The following is a 13,635-nucleotide window of genomic DNA, read 5'->3' on the forward strand; positions in this document are numbered from 1 at the left end:
GATTTTGCAGACAACTGTGCACTTTTTATAACAGTGCGCAGCACAGTCTTCTGTAGACCATTGATTCGCAGTTACCTCAGCATAATCCTTTTTGCAGTGAAGTAGAAGGCAGTCGAGTCAGTATTTATGAGCAGGCTGTTTTTTATTTGACCCATGTCAGGTTATATTTGAAGGAGTGCGTGGTGACAGCTACTCTGGCGACATTGGTATAGATGATGTTTCCTTCACTCCTGGTTGTACTCCTTTCAGTGGCAAACTGCCTCTTGCTCCTTCACCCACACCAACGCTCCGGCCAGCAACTACAAAACCTCATCAGTGTAGCAGTGCTGAATTCAACTGCGCTAGTCAAGGCCCAGCTGTTTGCATCCTTAGCACTCAGGTGAGACTGTCTTTGCTATAGACAAACGTATAATGTGAAGACATCCATTAGTCTTTTGATTTCACGGTCAAAGGACGTTTTCTTGCTGCTCCCCTAAACTGTGGAAAGAAATCTGAACATTAGCTTTATATATTTACGTCACATAATTTACTTTTTTAGTAAGACTTTTAAGCTTCTTAATCTGCTTTTTTTAATCAACTTTTTACGTAGTTTGATGTCTTTGTCACTGATCTTTCGTCACCTTTTTTGTTTTGTTTCATTTATTTAATTATTTTTATTTATTAGCTACTGTAAACGCATTGCAAAATTTTTAAATGTACAGATAAGAACCTAGCTGTCATCAAAGCTACTATCCTTTAATGTTTAATATTGTCCAATTAAGGATTAATTTGAATAGTTTCAGATGGGGCTTTCCCATTAAAATAGGCAAACTGTGCAATTTAACAAAAATAGGAGAGTTTGTTTGAGCCAATCAAATGCTAGAAAATACATTAGGCAATACAAACTAGTCAATCAGCGCAACGTCCCTGTGACAAAAATCGTCGTGCCAGAAAAAGTCTCGTTGGCTGACGGCCTAGGGCCTCGTGCAATTTTGGCTGTCCACGGAATTTTCCTCAACCATTTCCAAACTGGACAGCATGCAGTCCTATCATAGATTTAGCTTACCCAGTAGGGAATCGCTGATCGGTTTTCACAACAAAACTGTTGCTTCATAGGTATGCAACTTCCAAACCAACTGCCTTGATGGCGCCGATGAGGGTAAATGTGCCAAGTCGCGTTGTACCTTTGACAGTGGGGACTTCTGTAATTGGTATGTCACTAATCCCACACGGAAAAAGCGTGCCGTGTCGTATACATGGTTAGCCCAACAGGGAAGCACGGGAACGTCTGGTACAGGACCCACAGTTGACCATACATCAGGTATTAAAGCTAGCAGAACACCTGCGATTAGATCACATTTAAACCAGATTCAGCGAACAGCGGTTGCAGTGAAAGCATTGTTTTAGTAGGGTTGCTCATTGTCGCGGCTCAGAATTTTGGTGTCAGTTGATGTTATCAAGTGTTTTCCTTTAAGATGTGGTTAGTGAAGGCAGGATCCAAAAATGTATGACAGAAAAAATGCAGGTACTTCTCCAAGCTTTCTTTTGCACGAGGAGCCATTTTCACAAGTAAAGTGTGCTTTGTTATTTTTGTCCTGTATGCCTGATATAGTGTGGGCTGAACTTGAAACATACACAGAGTAAAATCAAAAGTGAAATATTCATTTTTCGTCCTTTATTTCCGTAATTATGATTACTGAACAACTCTCAGACAAGGCATTTTTTGCAGGGTAATAAATTGGTATCTGACATGAATGAGCTAAATCAGGATGGATTTTACAGGAAGATGTTTTTGTTTTTGTTTTTGTAGGAACTCTGTCAGGATGGTACATCTATGCGGAGAGCTCAGGGGGATCAGCTGATGACAAGGCTCCGTTGACAACACCTATGATAGGCCAGACAGGACCTGAATGTATTCTCTCATTCTGGTACCACATGTACGGCTCGTCTGTTGGGACACTTTCGGTAAAACTATCTTTCCTGGATGGATCCCAGCCCGTATTATGGTCCAAAGCTGGAAGCCAAGGAAATAAATGGGTTAATGCTCGGCTTTTAATTGGTTCGAGGCAGCTCTTTAAGGTATAGTTGCAAAGAAGGTCAAAGTAAACAAAAATTGCATTTTTTTAAATACTGGTGCTTCATTGTTTCAAATGTTTCTAAAAGGCTTTCGTTTGGGATTTTTAGGTCTTGGAACTACCGCACTTAACTTACGTTGATTTGAAACCAATACATTGGTCTCATAAACACTTTTCATTCATTTATTGAAATGACTGTTGTATTCTCAGTTGCCCTTGTCTAAGTTTTTTAGATTCTTTTAGGTCTTGGAAAGAAGACAGAATTTCGGAAATGTCTGGTTAAAAATATATTCAAAACAATTTCAGATGCGATTTATGCTTCCTTCGCAGGTCATCTTTGAAGCTAGAAGAAACTATGGTTACCAAGGCGACATTGCATTAGATGATATCGAGTTCCTGAAGTGCCAACCACTTGATCTCACTAAAAAGTGCACTGCAGATGAGTTCCAGTAAGGAAAAATCTAAAATCTTAATTTCTGGCTAAAAAAATTAAGGGTTGCTATAAACCTCCTCTTTGTATTATTTGTAAGAATTAATGTTTGGTTGTCTCGTTTGCCCGACGTGACACACTGTGCGATGATGTCTTGAGACTCATAATAAGAATTGAAGTAGCTGTGAGTCGGTGTTGCAAGATAATGAGAAGTCCACTCATTGTAAGACGAACGCCTTTAAGACCTTGGGCTCGCTTCTCATAAGTCCAGATAACTTTTCGCGTCCATAATCAAATATTCAAATCAAAATATAAAGCAAACCATTTTGTCTTGTTAATTGATGTTATTATCGTGTCTGGAAAACTATTGAAACCTGGTTCTTGAATGTAAACAACAACAGCTTTTCGGGCCTGTTAATTATCGGGACTTTCGAGAAACGGGCCCCAACCACTTAAGACAGTCCACTGCCGTACCTGCCGTTCCGAACGGCAGGTACGAAAAACCTCAAGTGTCTCTTACAGAGATGTAAGTTATGAGAGAGTCGTTGACTGTTTAAAAAGGTAGTTCACTGACCTATCCAGTTATTAAAGGGTTCGCACCGTCTTGAAAAGTCCTTGAATTTTAGGAGAGGTCCTTGAAAAGTCCTTAAATTTCCGTGCAAGTCCTTGAAAACTCCTTGAATTTTCTTCAACTTTGAATTTAGTGGCATGGAAAGTGTTTTTTGATGATTTTTGGTTGTCCAAGACAGAATATGAATCATAAATCAGATAATTTAAAGGTTATTTATAAATGTTTTATACAATAAATTTATAATTAACTCTCAATTTAAGACAAGTGAACTGAAAAATGTAGAGAAGTTGGTGAAGCAAACAGTTCACGCCTTACAGCCTTATAACAATAGACTGGGAATGTCTATTTTTGTGCAATCTGTGAAATTATATTCCTGGTAAGTGGTCCTTGAAAATCTAATGTGGTCTTTGAACAGTCCTTATAAAATTGTTGCAGTTTTTTTGTATGAACCCTGTATTAGCTATGGTATGATTCTGTTGATTCACTGGATTGGACAGTAACTTTCTTGAACTTTTCGGATTGTCCATTGTGGCGTGGGTATTAATTAGGTATGTTTCATACAAGTCAGCTTTCCTCGAATGGAATACACCTAAATGTAAACCAGCCTGTGCGGTGGACTGTGTAGTAACATGAAGTACTAACTGACCGCTGACCGGCGGTAGAGCTGTCATTCGAGTGAGCTGTATGAATCTATCGTATTAAAGTATGTTGTGTTGATGCTGTCGTCTCTGTACCTCTTCGGACTCAACATGGTGTCAGAAGCGTGACCTTCCTACTAGCCTACAGTTGCGGAGATCAAACCAATCGGAGAAACGGATCAAATACTGAGACGAATTGACCGGTCAAACTTCACGCGGATCCTACGCACGTGGTTCAAAACAAGATGGCGGAAAGCGTGCCATTCGCCAAACCACCGGAACCGCTGGAAATTTCGATGGGAAATCCTGCTCACTCGTGGGGAAAATGGAAACAAAAATTCGAAATTTACCTCAAGGCAATTGGAGCTTCAAAGAAACCCGATGAAATGAAAGTGGGGCTGCTATTAAACCACATCGGCGAGCCGTGTTTGGAAATTTACTCGAATTTCACCTACCTACCTGAGCGTGACGACCCCGCGGGAGGAGAAGAGAAACTTCCAGCCGAAGACTCCGACAACTACGCGACCGTTGTGGCAAAGTTTGATGAATACTTTCAAAAACGGGACCCTCAACTCATGCTGCGAGAGAAATTTTGGCTTCACCTTAAACGAGAGCCCACACAGACCTTTGATTCGTGGGTGGTGACTGTCAAGGAAAGAGCCGCCGAGTGCAAGTTCCCAGCCGATTTCTCTGAGCAAGCAGTTAGAGACAAACTTACCTTTTCCTGCAAGGAAGACAATTACAAGCTAAAACTCTATGACGAGGGAGCAGCCCTTTCACTCGAAAAGGCAGTGAAAATCCTGTCTTTAAAGGAAGCAACAAAACGTGAGTTACACGAATCAAAAACCGCAGAGATTGAGAGCGTCACACCGCGAGGGAACAGGCAAGACCCTCATGCTGGTCAAGATACAGAGCAAAGGAACCAGCGAGACTTCAAGAGGAAGCCCTTCCAAACAAGTGGCCGGAACTGTGGGTATTGCAACCGCCGACACCCCCCTGGCAAGAAGAACTGCCCAGCGGCAGATACACGATGCAGCAAGTGCAACAAAATGGGACATTTCCCTATCATATGCAAGAGTGTACCTCCAAGGACGGTCAACGAAGTTCTTGAAACCGAGGATAACTTTAGCCTCACATTTGTGGGAGGGGTTTATACACCCACTAGTCCAAACACCTCCAAGGCCGAACCAGCAATAAACTCTCAAACCGGTAGGTCCGACCCTGGATGGCATGTCAACCTCAAGATTCAAGACCAAGAGACGCTGGCATGGTGCATCGACACAGGAGCACAAGTGTCTGTGATGCCTGAGCACATCTACAAGTCTTCATATGGAACACTTTCAAAATCTGACAGAGAACTTGTCGGAGCAGGGGATGTTCCTTTAAAGACCCTTGGATGTGCAGTCATGAACCTCCAACAAGACGAAACAGTCATTAAAGAACGAGTGTACGTAGTCAGTGGGGCATCCAAGTTGCTTCTGGGGATACCCGCCATCCGAAGTCTTGGTCTTATCCATGAAATCCCTGGGACATACAGTGTTAAAGCTGTCCATCAAATGCCTGATAGCCATCCACTCCACTCAGGGACCAAGGAGGACATTGTCAAGCAGTACCCATCACTTTTTCAAGGCCTTGGCAAATTGGAGGGTGAGCATACAATTCAATTGAAGGAAGGGGCCACACCCTTTTGTTTGACCACTCCCAGGCGAGTACCACTGCCACTAATGAAGCAAGTGCAAGAGGAGATCAAGCGTATGGAACAACTGGACGTTATTGAACCAGTGGATGAGCCGACAGAATGGTGTTCACCGATTGTGGTAGTGCCAAAGGCCGATGGCAGGGTGCGGATATGTGTTGATCTTACCAGGCTTAACCAAGCGGTCCGCCGAGAAGTCTATCAAATGCCAACAGTTGAAGAGACCCTGGGAAGCCTAACAGAAGGCTCAGTATTCTCCAAACTTGATGCCAACTCAGGGTTTCATCAGATAGTCCTAAACCCAGAAAGTGCCAAGCTAACTACCTTTATCACGCCCTTCGGCCGTTACATGTTCAAGCGTCTTCCCTTCGGCATATCCTCAGCCCCAGAACATTTCCAAAAGAGGATGGACAAAGAACTCTCTGGAATAGAAGGGGTCAAGTGCCGCATGGATGATATTCTAATCATCGGGAAAGACCAAGCGGAACATGACAAACGACTTAAGCGAGTCCTTGACAGGCTAGTCGAGAGGAAACTCACACTCAACCTTGAGAAGTGTTTATTTTCTCAATCCAGGTTGCAATACTTGGGCCAAATCATTGACAGTGATGGAATCAGGAAAGATCCCTCCAAGATCAAAGCCATCACCGACATGGCAGAACCCCAGAACATTGCAGACCTGAGACGTTTCCTGGGTTTGGTCAACCACCTTATGAAGTTCTGCCCAAATCTGGCTGAGACGACGAAACCCTTAAGAGACTTGCTCAAGAAGGAGAACGCGTGGGTGTGGGGCACAGCCCAACAAGAAGCCTTCCGACAGCTGAAAGTAGACATGGCATCCGACCAAGTTCTTGCACTGTACGATCCAGAGAAGGAGACCGTGGTCTCATCTGATGCCAGCAGTTTTGGACTTGGTGCGGTCCTCGTGCAGAAGCAGCCGTCCGGTGAAATGAGGCCAGTGGCTTATGCTAGCAGATCAATGACCGAGACAGAGCGTCGTTATGCCCAGATCGAAAAAGAGGCCTTGGCTATCACATGGGCACTTGAACACTGGGCTGAATTCTTGATCGGAATGAGATTTAAAGTGGAAACCGATCACAAGCCATTGATTCCATTGTTTTCCACAAAGCTGATTGACGAGCTACCAGTACGCATACAACGCTTCAGGATGAGACTCATGAGATTTGACTTTGCCATCGCACATGTTCCTGGTAAACTCTTGTACACAGCTGATTCATTGTCTCGATCCCCCCAGGAGGGTAAAGCCCAGGAGCCTAAGTCATGGAACGACCTACATGACGAAGTCGAGTGCTATGTGAATGCTGTATTGGTAACCCTACCTGCCTCCGACCAGCGGTTAGATGAGATACGTTCTGAGTTGAAGAGTGATGACACACTTAAAACTGTGATGCAGTATGTGCAGAATGGATGGCCTGAAGAGAAACGAAGAGTCCACGGGCCAATAGCTAAATACTGGAGTGAACGTGGCAACATCTCCCTCCACGACGGCCTGCTCCTGAGAGGACGACGAATCATTATTCCTCCGAGGCTGCGGGCAGATGTATTAAGGCGTCTTCATGATGGTCATCAAGGAATTACCAAAACACGTGCAAATGCGGCCTCCTCAGTGTGGTGGCCTGGAATCTCCCAAGACATCACAAGAGTCGTGCAGAATTGCGCCATGTGCGAGAAATATCGCAGAGAACGCATTGAGCCAATGAAAGGTACTGAGTTTCCAGAACGACCGTGGAGCAGAGTTGGCGTAGACTTCTTTCAGCACAAGGATAAACATTACCTCCTAGCCGTAGATTACTTTTCAAGAGATGTAGAGATAAGTCAAGTGTCCAAGAATGTAAACTCTGCCCAGACTATCCTGCAACTTAAGAAGATCTTCAGTCGACATGGGATTCCAGACATCTTATTTAGCGACAATGGCCCCCAGTTTGATTCACACGAGTTCACTAACTTTTCCACAGACTGGCAGTTTCAACACATAACATCGTCTCCAAGATACCCCCAGTCCAACGGTGAAGTGGAAAGGGCGGTCCAAACTATGAAGGCGGTCTTGAATAAGAGTAATGACGAATACTTGGCTCTCCTGAATTACAGAGATACTCCATTGCACCACGGTTACTCTCCAGCACAATTGAGCATGGGTCGGAAACTTCGTACAAGAGTCCCCTGTCACCCGGAGGAGCTAAAGCCAGAGACCCCAGACCGTGATCACATCAGAAGGAAAGAGAAGGAGTACCGAGCTAAGATGAAATTCGATTATGACCATAGACACAAAGTAGTAGAGGGAAAGGAACTGTCACCCGGTGACCGCATTTGGATCCCTGATTTAAAAGAGGAAGGAACAGTGATTAAGCCACACGAGAGTCCAAGATCTGTAATCATAGAGACCCAAAACGGACGAGTGAGAAGAAACCGCCGGATGACAAGAAGAGTTCTGGTGGGAAGTTCTCCGGTCCCACCCCAGAATGAAGACTATGAGAATCATGAGCCGATACCAACAAGAGAGAGGAACCCAGACGTATCCTCAGCTCCTGGAGCCAGCCAAGAAGATTATGTAGAACTACCTGTCCCTGGGGACCAACCAGCAGTGGACAAGCCCTTGCAGCCTGAACCGATGCTGACACGCCTTAGACCTAGAGGAGCTCTAAGAAGACCGGACAGACTTATCGAACAATGCTAAGATTAGTTTCACTTTAGGACACTGGAGAACTGCGTTGTCCTTATTGACATTTAGTTAACTTAAAAAAAAAAAAGGAAGATGTAGTAACATGAAGTACTAACTGACCGCTGACCGGCGGTAGAGCTGTCATTCGAGTGAGCTGTATGAATCTATCGTATTAAAGTATGTTGTGTTGATGCTGTCGTCTCTGTACCTCTTCGGACTCAACAGACTGGAGAAAGGGAAACAACTGCCACCCTTTCCCTTTCCCAGACTACTTCTCGGCTGGCTTCGCTTGCCGATTTTTCTTTTTCGCCTCTTCCCCCAATGCAGATCCCGGTCTCAGGCTACTAACCAAAGTAACGTCTTTCCTTTTCCAGATGTGCACAAGGTGGCTGCATCCCCAAGACGTCTCTGTGTGATTACAATGGAGACTGCATGGTGGGCGACACATCAGATGAATTAACCTGCTCAGCTTATCAAAGTGGACGATGTGATTTTGAACACGGAACATGCCTGTACTCTCAAAGTTCTGATGACAAGTTTGACTGGACTGTCTCCACCACAGGAACTTATTCCTATGGTACTGGTCCCACAAAAGATCATACAACCCAATCTGAGAAAGGTATACTGATCTTCCATGAGTGTATGTTATCGTGCTAATCACGCGATTAAAATTCTAGCGGTAGATAGAATCGATTAGCTATCTCATTTATATATCAGGGGCTTCACGCTATTTGATATCTTTTTTTATAAAATAACTGAGATAGTACGCGTGATCTGATTGGTCAAAAACCTATGGTTTATTATACCGGTAAACCCATAGAAAAAGGCATCCGGACCACGAGCCATAAACAAAACCCGCTATATTGATCTGCAAACAACGATTTTAGAAAGGCTAAAAAACAGAACAAGTTACTTACCGTAGCCCTTCTTAATATTAAAAGCGTTGGTTTCCACATTTTATTACTGAGGGTCACAATTCGCGAAAGCCATAGCTTTAGAAGTTATAAAGTACAAAGCTGGAAAGCAGTTTACATTTCACGACAATGCCAAATCACAGAGAAAGACAACAACTGTGTGAATTTCTGGTGTAGAAAGTCTCTAGGAAAACTTAACCATGTGCCAACCAGCAACAAAACGGATAGTTTTAGCATTCTTGATTTATTTTATGTCAAAATTAAATTCGTTAATGAAACACATTGTTCTCTGATCAAGATATGGTACAAAATCGGCCGCTGTAGGTTGTAAACAAGCTGCCAACGATGATGAAAGATGTCAGAGTTTCGGGCTTGTTTTTTCCGACATTTGCACAAATTATTCGGCAATATCGATTTCATAACCTACCTCAAACCACCTGACTTCACAAATCGACAAATATTAGCGCCAATGTGGCTACGGCAAAGAAACCTTTCTTCAACACTGACATATTTCCATCGGTCGCCGTCAGTGCATATAAAGTTAATGCGACAACTTCGCAAATGCAGCCATGTCGTTACCGCAGCATTTCTTGATCATAATAAAGTCCAGAAAACAGATCTTAAACCACTGAGGCTTGTTAAAAGTGAATGAAGTCCTCCATTACAATAGCTGCCAGTTCCGTCTGTAAGCACGAAATTTTTACGGATCGACTCAACAAAATACAGCTGCGTACAGTCTGATGTTCAATTAATTTCTACTTCTGTAGTAAACAAACCATGAACGTATTCTTTCATTGTACGTTCGCGTGAATATGTGTTGACTTTTCCTGTAAAACAGCTTTCATAAGTTATCATGTAATGAGCGCAAAAACTCGTGCTTTGAAGTGCTGTTGTTTGTTGTTTGACTGAACTGAGTTTTGAGAAAGTTCAGCGCTATTAAGTCGTGAGTCTTGATTGGCTTATGATGACTTTACGGAGAAGACATGACTTGATCACGGTACTAAAAGCATATTTTTTTACCTAAAAGACTCCATTCTACTAAAAGTTATTTTATAAAAGCAATAGACCACACTTTCTATGGGTTTACCGGCGTGATAACCCACTTGAGATGTTGGGAGAACACGAGAAAAGCTTGTAAATCACGAGCCGAAGGCGAGTGATTTACAAGCTTTTCGAGTGTTCTCCCAACATCCCGCGTGGGTTATCACGCCGGTAAACCCATAGAAAGTGTGGTCTATTGCTTAAAAATAAATTCTAATTTTGTTACGCTATATTTAGGCATTGCAACTGTTTCTCGTCGTCTGTTGCTACGGATGACAATTGTGGACATTTATTGACATTTAGTGCTCCCTGTTGAAATTTGTTTGATATCTCCTTCATAAATATGGATAAAGACACTGCGTAATGACTTTTATGAAAAAAAAAGCAATATCCTGGTATCATAGATCCTTCACACTGCAATTCTTATTTATGGAGGGCAACCCCAACTTTGCAATACATAGTTCTCAATAATGAAATTTATTTCATTTGGGATACACAAATCGCAGCGCCCTGACCTTATTGATTGCTATGTTTCTAACTCCGTAGGTCACTATATGTACATCGAGACATCATGGCCGCGTAGGCCTGGTGACAATGCACGCTTGAACTCCCCCATCTTGAAGAGTACCTCATCAAACTGCTACCTGAGATTCTACTATCACATGAAAGGAAATCACATTGGCAGCCTTCTAGTGCGCAAGCGGACAAGTTATTACGCAGGTGGTTTATCAAGTCCTCTGTTGAACGTGACAGGAGCTCAGGGCGATTTCTGGTACCGTGCCTTAGTGCAAATACAATACAGTCAACAAGACTTTCAGTTTGTGATTGAAGGAGTTCGTGGAAATGGTTATCAGGGTGATATAGCCATTGATGATGTCTCTTTGACACCAGGCTGCCAGATTTGTACTGACTGCATTATGCCAGGTGATTTATTTTCTGTCCCTAGAATGTTTTAAAAGGTGCTCTCACATAACCTGTTCAAGGCTCCAGGATATTAGCACAGCAAAAATGATCGCGCCCGTCTTATTTTCGCGTCGTCCCTACTATCTGAGAGTCTGGCACTGGCGAGCTTTCATACGGCAAAATGTCTCTTTTTCTCGCATGGTACACTCAATTTTCCAAAAAAAAATCCTTGTCGTTCAGCTTTTTTTTTGTTTCGTTTCGTAGTTCTTATTCCAAACTTGTCAACTTGTTTTTAGGTTTTTGTTGTTGTTTTGTTTGTTTGTTTTTGGGGAGTCGGGGGGGGGGGGGGGGAGTGTAGGTTTCGTTGCTGTGTCGAAATGTCAATCAATCAATCAACTTTATGTAAACACGGTAAATGGCTCAGCAAGCTGGTTTTCAGACATGCCGTGTGATAATTACAATTTATAAAAATTAAGACTAGTGATTAACTAACAATACAATGTAACAGCAAGAAATGAGTATTAAACGAATAAGATAAAAACATAATAAAAAGTTATATCCTAAGATATGGCGAGTTTAAAGCTAGTAAGATCCCCCATCTCACGTGTTTCATTTGACAGTTGGTTCCAAGCCGTTGCACCCCGATAAGAAAATGAACGCTTGAGAAAATTTGTCCGTCACTTTAGTCAAATGTAAAGCACCTACAGTTTGTTACATCAAACACTGCTGGACACTTTGTATGTGGAAAGACTTGTCATTCCGCGTCTAATTTTGTTTATTTAGGTCAGCCAACGTCAACTCCATTTGGCTTTCACACCCGTCCCGCCAATACAACCTGCGGTTTACAGCAGTATGTCTGTAAAAACCTTCGGTGTGTTGACAAGGCACAGATCTGTAATTTCAAAAACGATTGCGGCGATAACTCTGATGAACTTCCTTGTGGTACAAACTGTACGTTTGAAGGTGACTGCTACAAGGGTTGGCGGCAGTCCACCGGTACAGATAACTTTAACTGGAGACGAAAGAAGGGAAAAACACCCAGCGTTGGAACTGGTCCCACCACTGACCACACCTTGGGAACAGCCAATGTGAGTAGCCCCAATATCCGCTTACATTATTCTCCTGACTGAACTCAGTACATTTCCTTACAGAATTAGTTGGGAAAATTTGATAAAAGATCAAAGTATCTTCCCTTTGGTGATCATCTTATTAATTCTCATAATCTTTTCCCTGGATTGTCTGTTGGCATTGTCAGGAGAAAATTTATGTTGGTCACTCTTAAGGGTTAAAGCAGTTGAAAAAAAGCGAGAAAGAGAAAACAGTTAATGCTTTAGCAACTTTGTGTTTGAGTTTCATACATTATGTAATGACAAAACCGACCATGATGTGGAGGTTGACGCAAATCATAAAGCTTGGACATGATCATGATTGTTGGTTTGAATTTTTGACATTTTGCTTTCTTCTTGTTTTCGTAATTGCCAAGAGCTTGCGCTTAGCATAATTCGACAACTTTCCTCGCACAATCCAGAATAATCTACCCTTAACGTTCTTTGGTCAAATTGAACGAAAGACAAACAATTCTCCATAGCTTCATCTCTGCGTCGGTTGGTGATGAATGAAAGCCAAAAAGCGCTTTAGGTTCACTTTGTAAGGCAACAGCTCTGAATGGCAAATGTTTCAGTTCTGAAAACAGCTGTCTCTTCCAGGGATACTACATGTACATCGAAACATCATACAGCAGTCTCGGCGACAAAGCGGAGCTCGCATCCTACAGGTACTTCGCTTCTAGTCCAAATTGTCAGATGTCGCTTTGGTACCATATGTATGGATCTGGAGTCGGAAGTCTGCAAGTCAAGATCAAGAAATCAGATGGAACTTATGAAATCAAAGATACCGGACTGTACGGTTCTCAGGTAGGCAACAGCTAACCTCTCTAGTGAGTTTAACCGATATAAAGCATTTAGTCTTTCTAATAAATCATGTTGTAAACGCAGAAAAGGGCTCAAATTAATCAAATCGAAAAATTAAACCTGTCACCGAAAAAAGCCTTCAAACATTCCTAAATTTAGTAAATGTGAGTGTTGCTTGTTTGTTTTGCCTTAAACGCAAACACGCGGTGTCACCTTTTGGCGTTGCTATTTCTAATTTCAATTTGATATCGCTTTTTCACAGGGCAACCGATGGAAAAAGCTCACAGTTAACATTGGGGCACATAAGAACTTTGTAATCCTTATCATAGCTACTCGTGGGGCAAACTGGCAAGGCGATATTGCTATCGATGACATCTCCTTTAGCAAATGTTTTTCAGATGTCAGCAGGAACTGTACGCAGAATGAGGTGTGTACTTTTAAATCATTATAACTTAGGGTCAGACTTACCTGTGACTGATGTACTTGAGAGTTGCACAGTACTACTGTTGCAGTTTTCAAACAGAAATACGAGCCATGTACATCTCAACCACTATCGGTTTTGTTTGATTCGCAAAAAAGCAAACTAACTTAAAAAAAAAGTTTGTACTTCTTGCCGACTAAGGTTGTACGTAACAAAGCAGTGGATGCTGAAACTATCGGTTATTAATTCTTTATCCAGGGGTCAAACTTTTACAAGTGAAGCTATTGTTTTTAGCTAAAACAATAGACACACTCGTAGATTACACTTGAGCAAGTTTTATTACATTGACCCCTTTACAATATGAACCCGCTTTGTAA

At 42.4% G+C, this 13,635-nt stretch overlaps 2 protein-coding genes across 2 annotated transcripts in view; both read left to right on the forward strand.

The window, feature by feature from the left end:
* Positions 1-13,635, forward strand: part of LOC140929020 (MAM and LDL-receptor class A domain-containing protein 2-like) — a 151,707-nt gene that overhangs the window by 104,973 nt on the left and 33,099 nt on the right. The window contains exons 100-108 of the mRNA XM_073378838.1: positions 161-379; positions 1,096-1,300; positions 1,790-2,058; positions 2,385-2,503; positions 8,444-8,688; positions 10,571-10,948; positions 11,711-12,015; positions 12,634-12,840; positions 13,100-13,264. Coding sequence (XP_073234939.1) covers positions 161-379; positions 1,096-1,300; positions 1,790-2,058; positions 2,385-2,503; positions 8,444-8,688; positions 10,571-10,948; positions 11,711-12,015; positions 12,634-12,840; positions 13,100-13,264 — 2,112 coding nt within the window. The remainder of the gene's footprint in view (positions 1-160; positions 380-1,095; positions 1,301-1,789; positions 2,059-2,384; positions 2,504-8,443; positions 8,689-10,570; positions 10,949-11,710; positions 12,016-12,633; positions 12,841-13,099; positions 13,265-13,635) is intronic.
* On the forward strand, positions 3,745-6,072 carry LOC140928999 (uncharacterized). The gene is made up of 2 exons (XM_073378811.1): positions 3,745-5,697; positions 5,966-6,072. The coding sequence occupies exons 1-2, from the start codon at positions 3,939-3,941 to the stop codon at positions 6,070-6,072; spliced, it is 1,866 nt and encodes a 621-aa protein (XP_073234912.1). The 5' UTR covers positions 3,745-3,938.

The sequence above is a fragment of the Porites lutea genome, chromosome 2, assembly GCF_958299795.1.
Source record: "Porites lutea chromosome 2, jaPorLute2.1, whole genome shotgun sequence".
Classification (NCBI taxonomy): Eukaryota; Metazoa; Cnidaria; class Anthozoa; order Scleractinia; family Poritidae; genus Porites; species Porites lutea.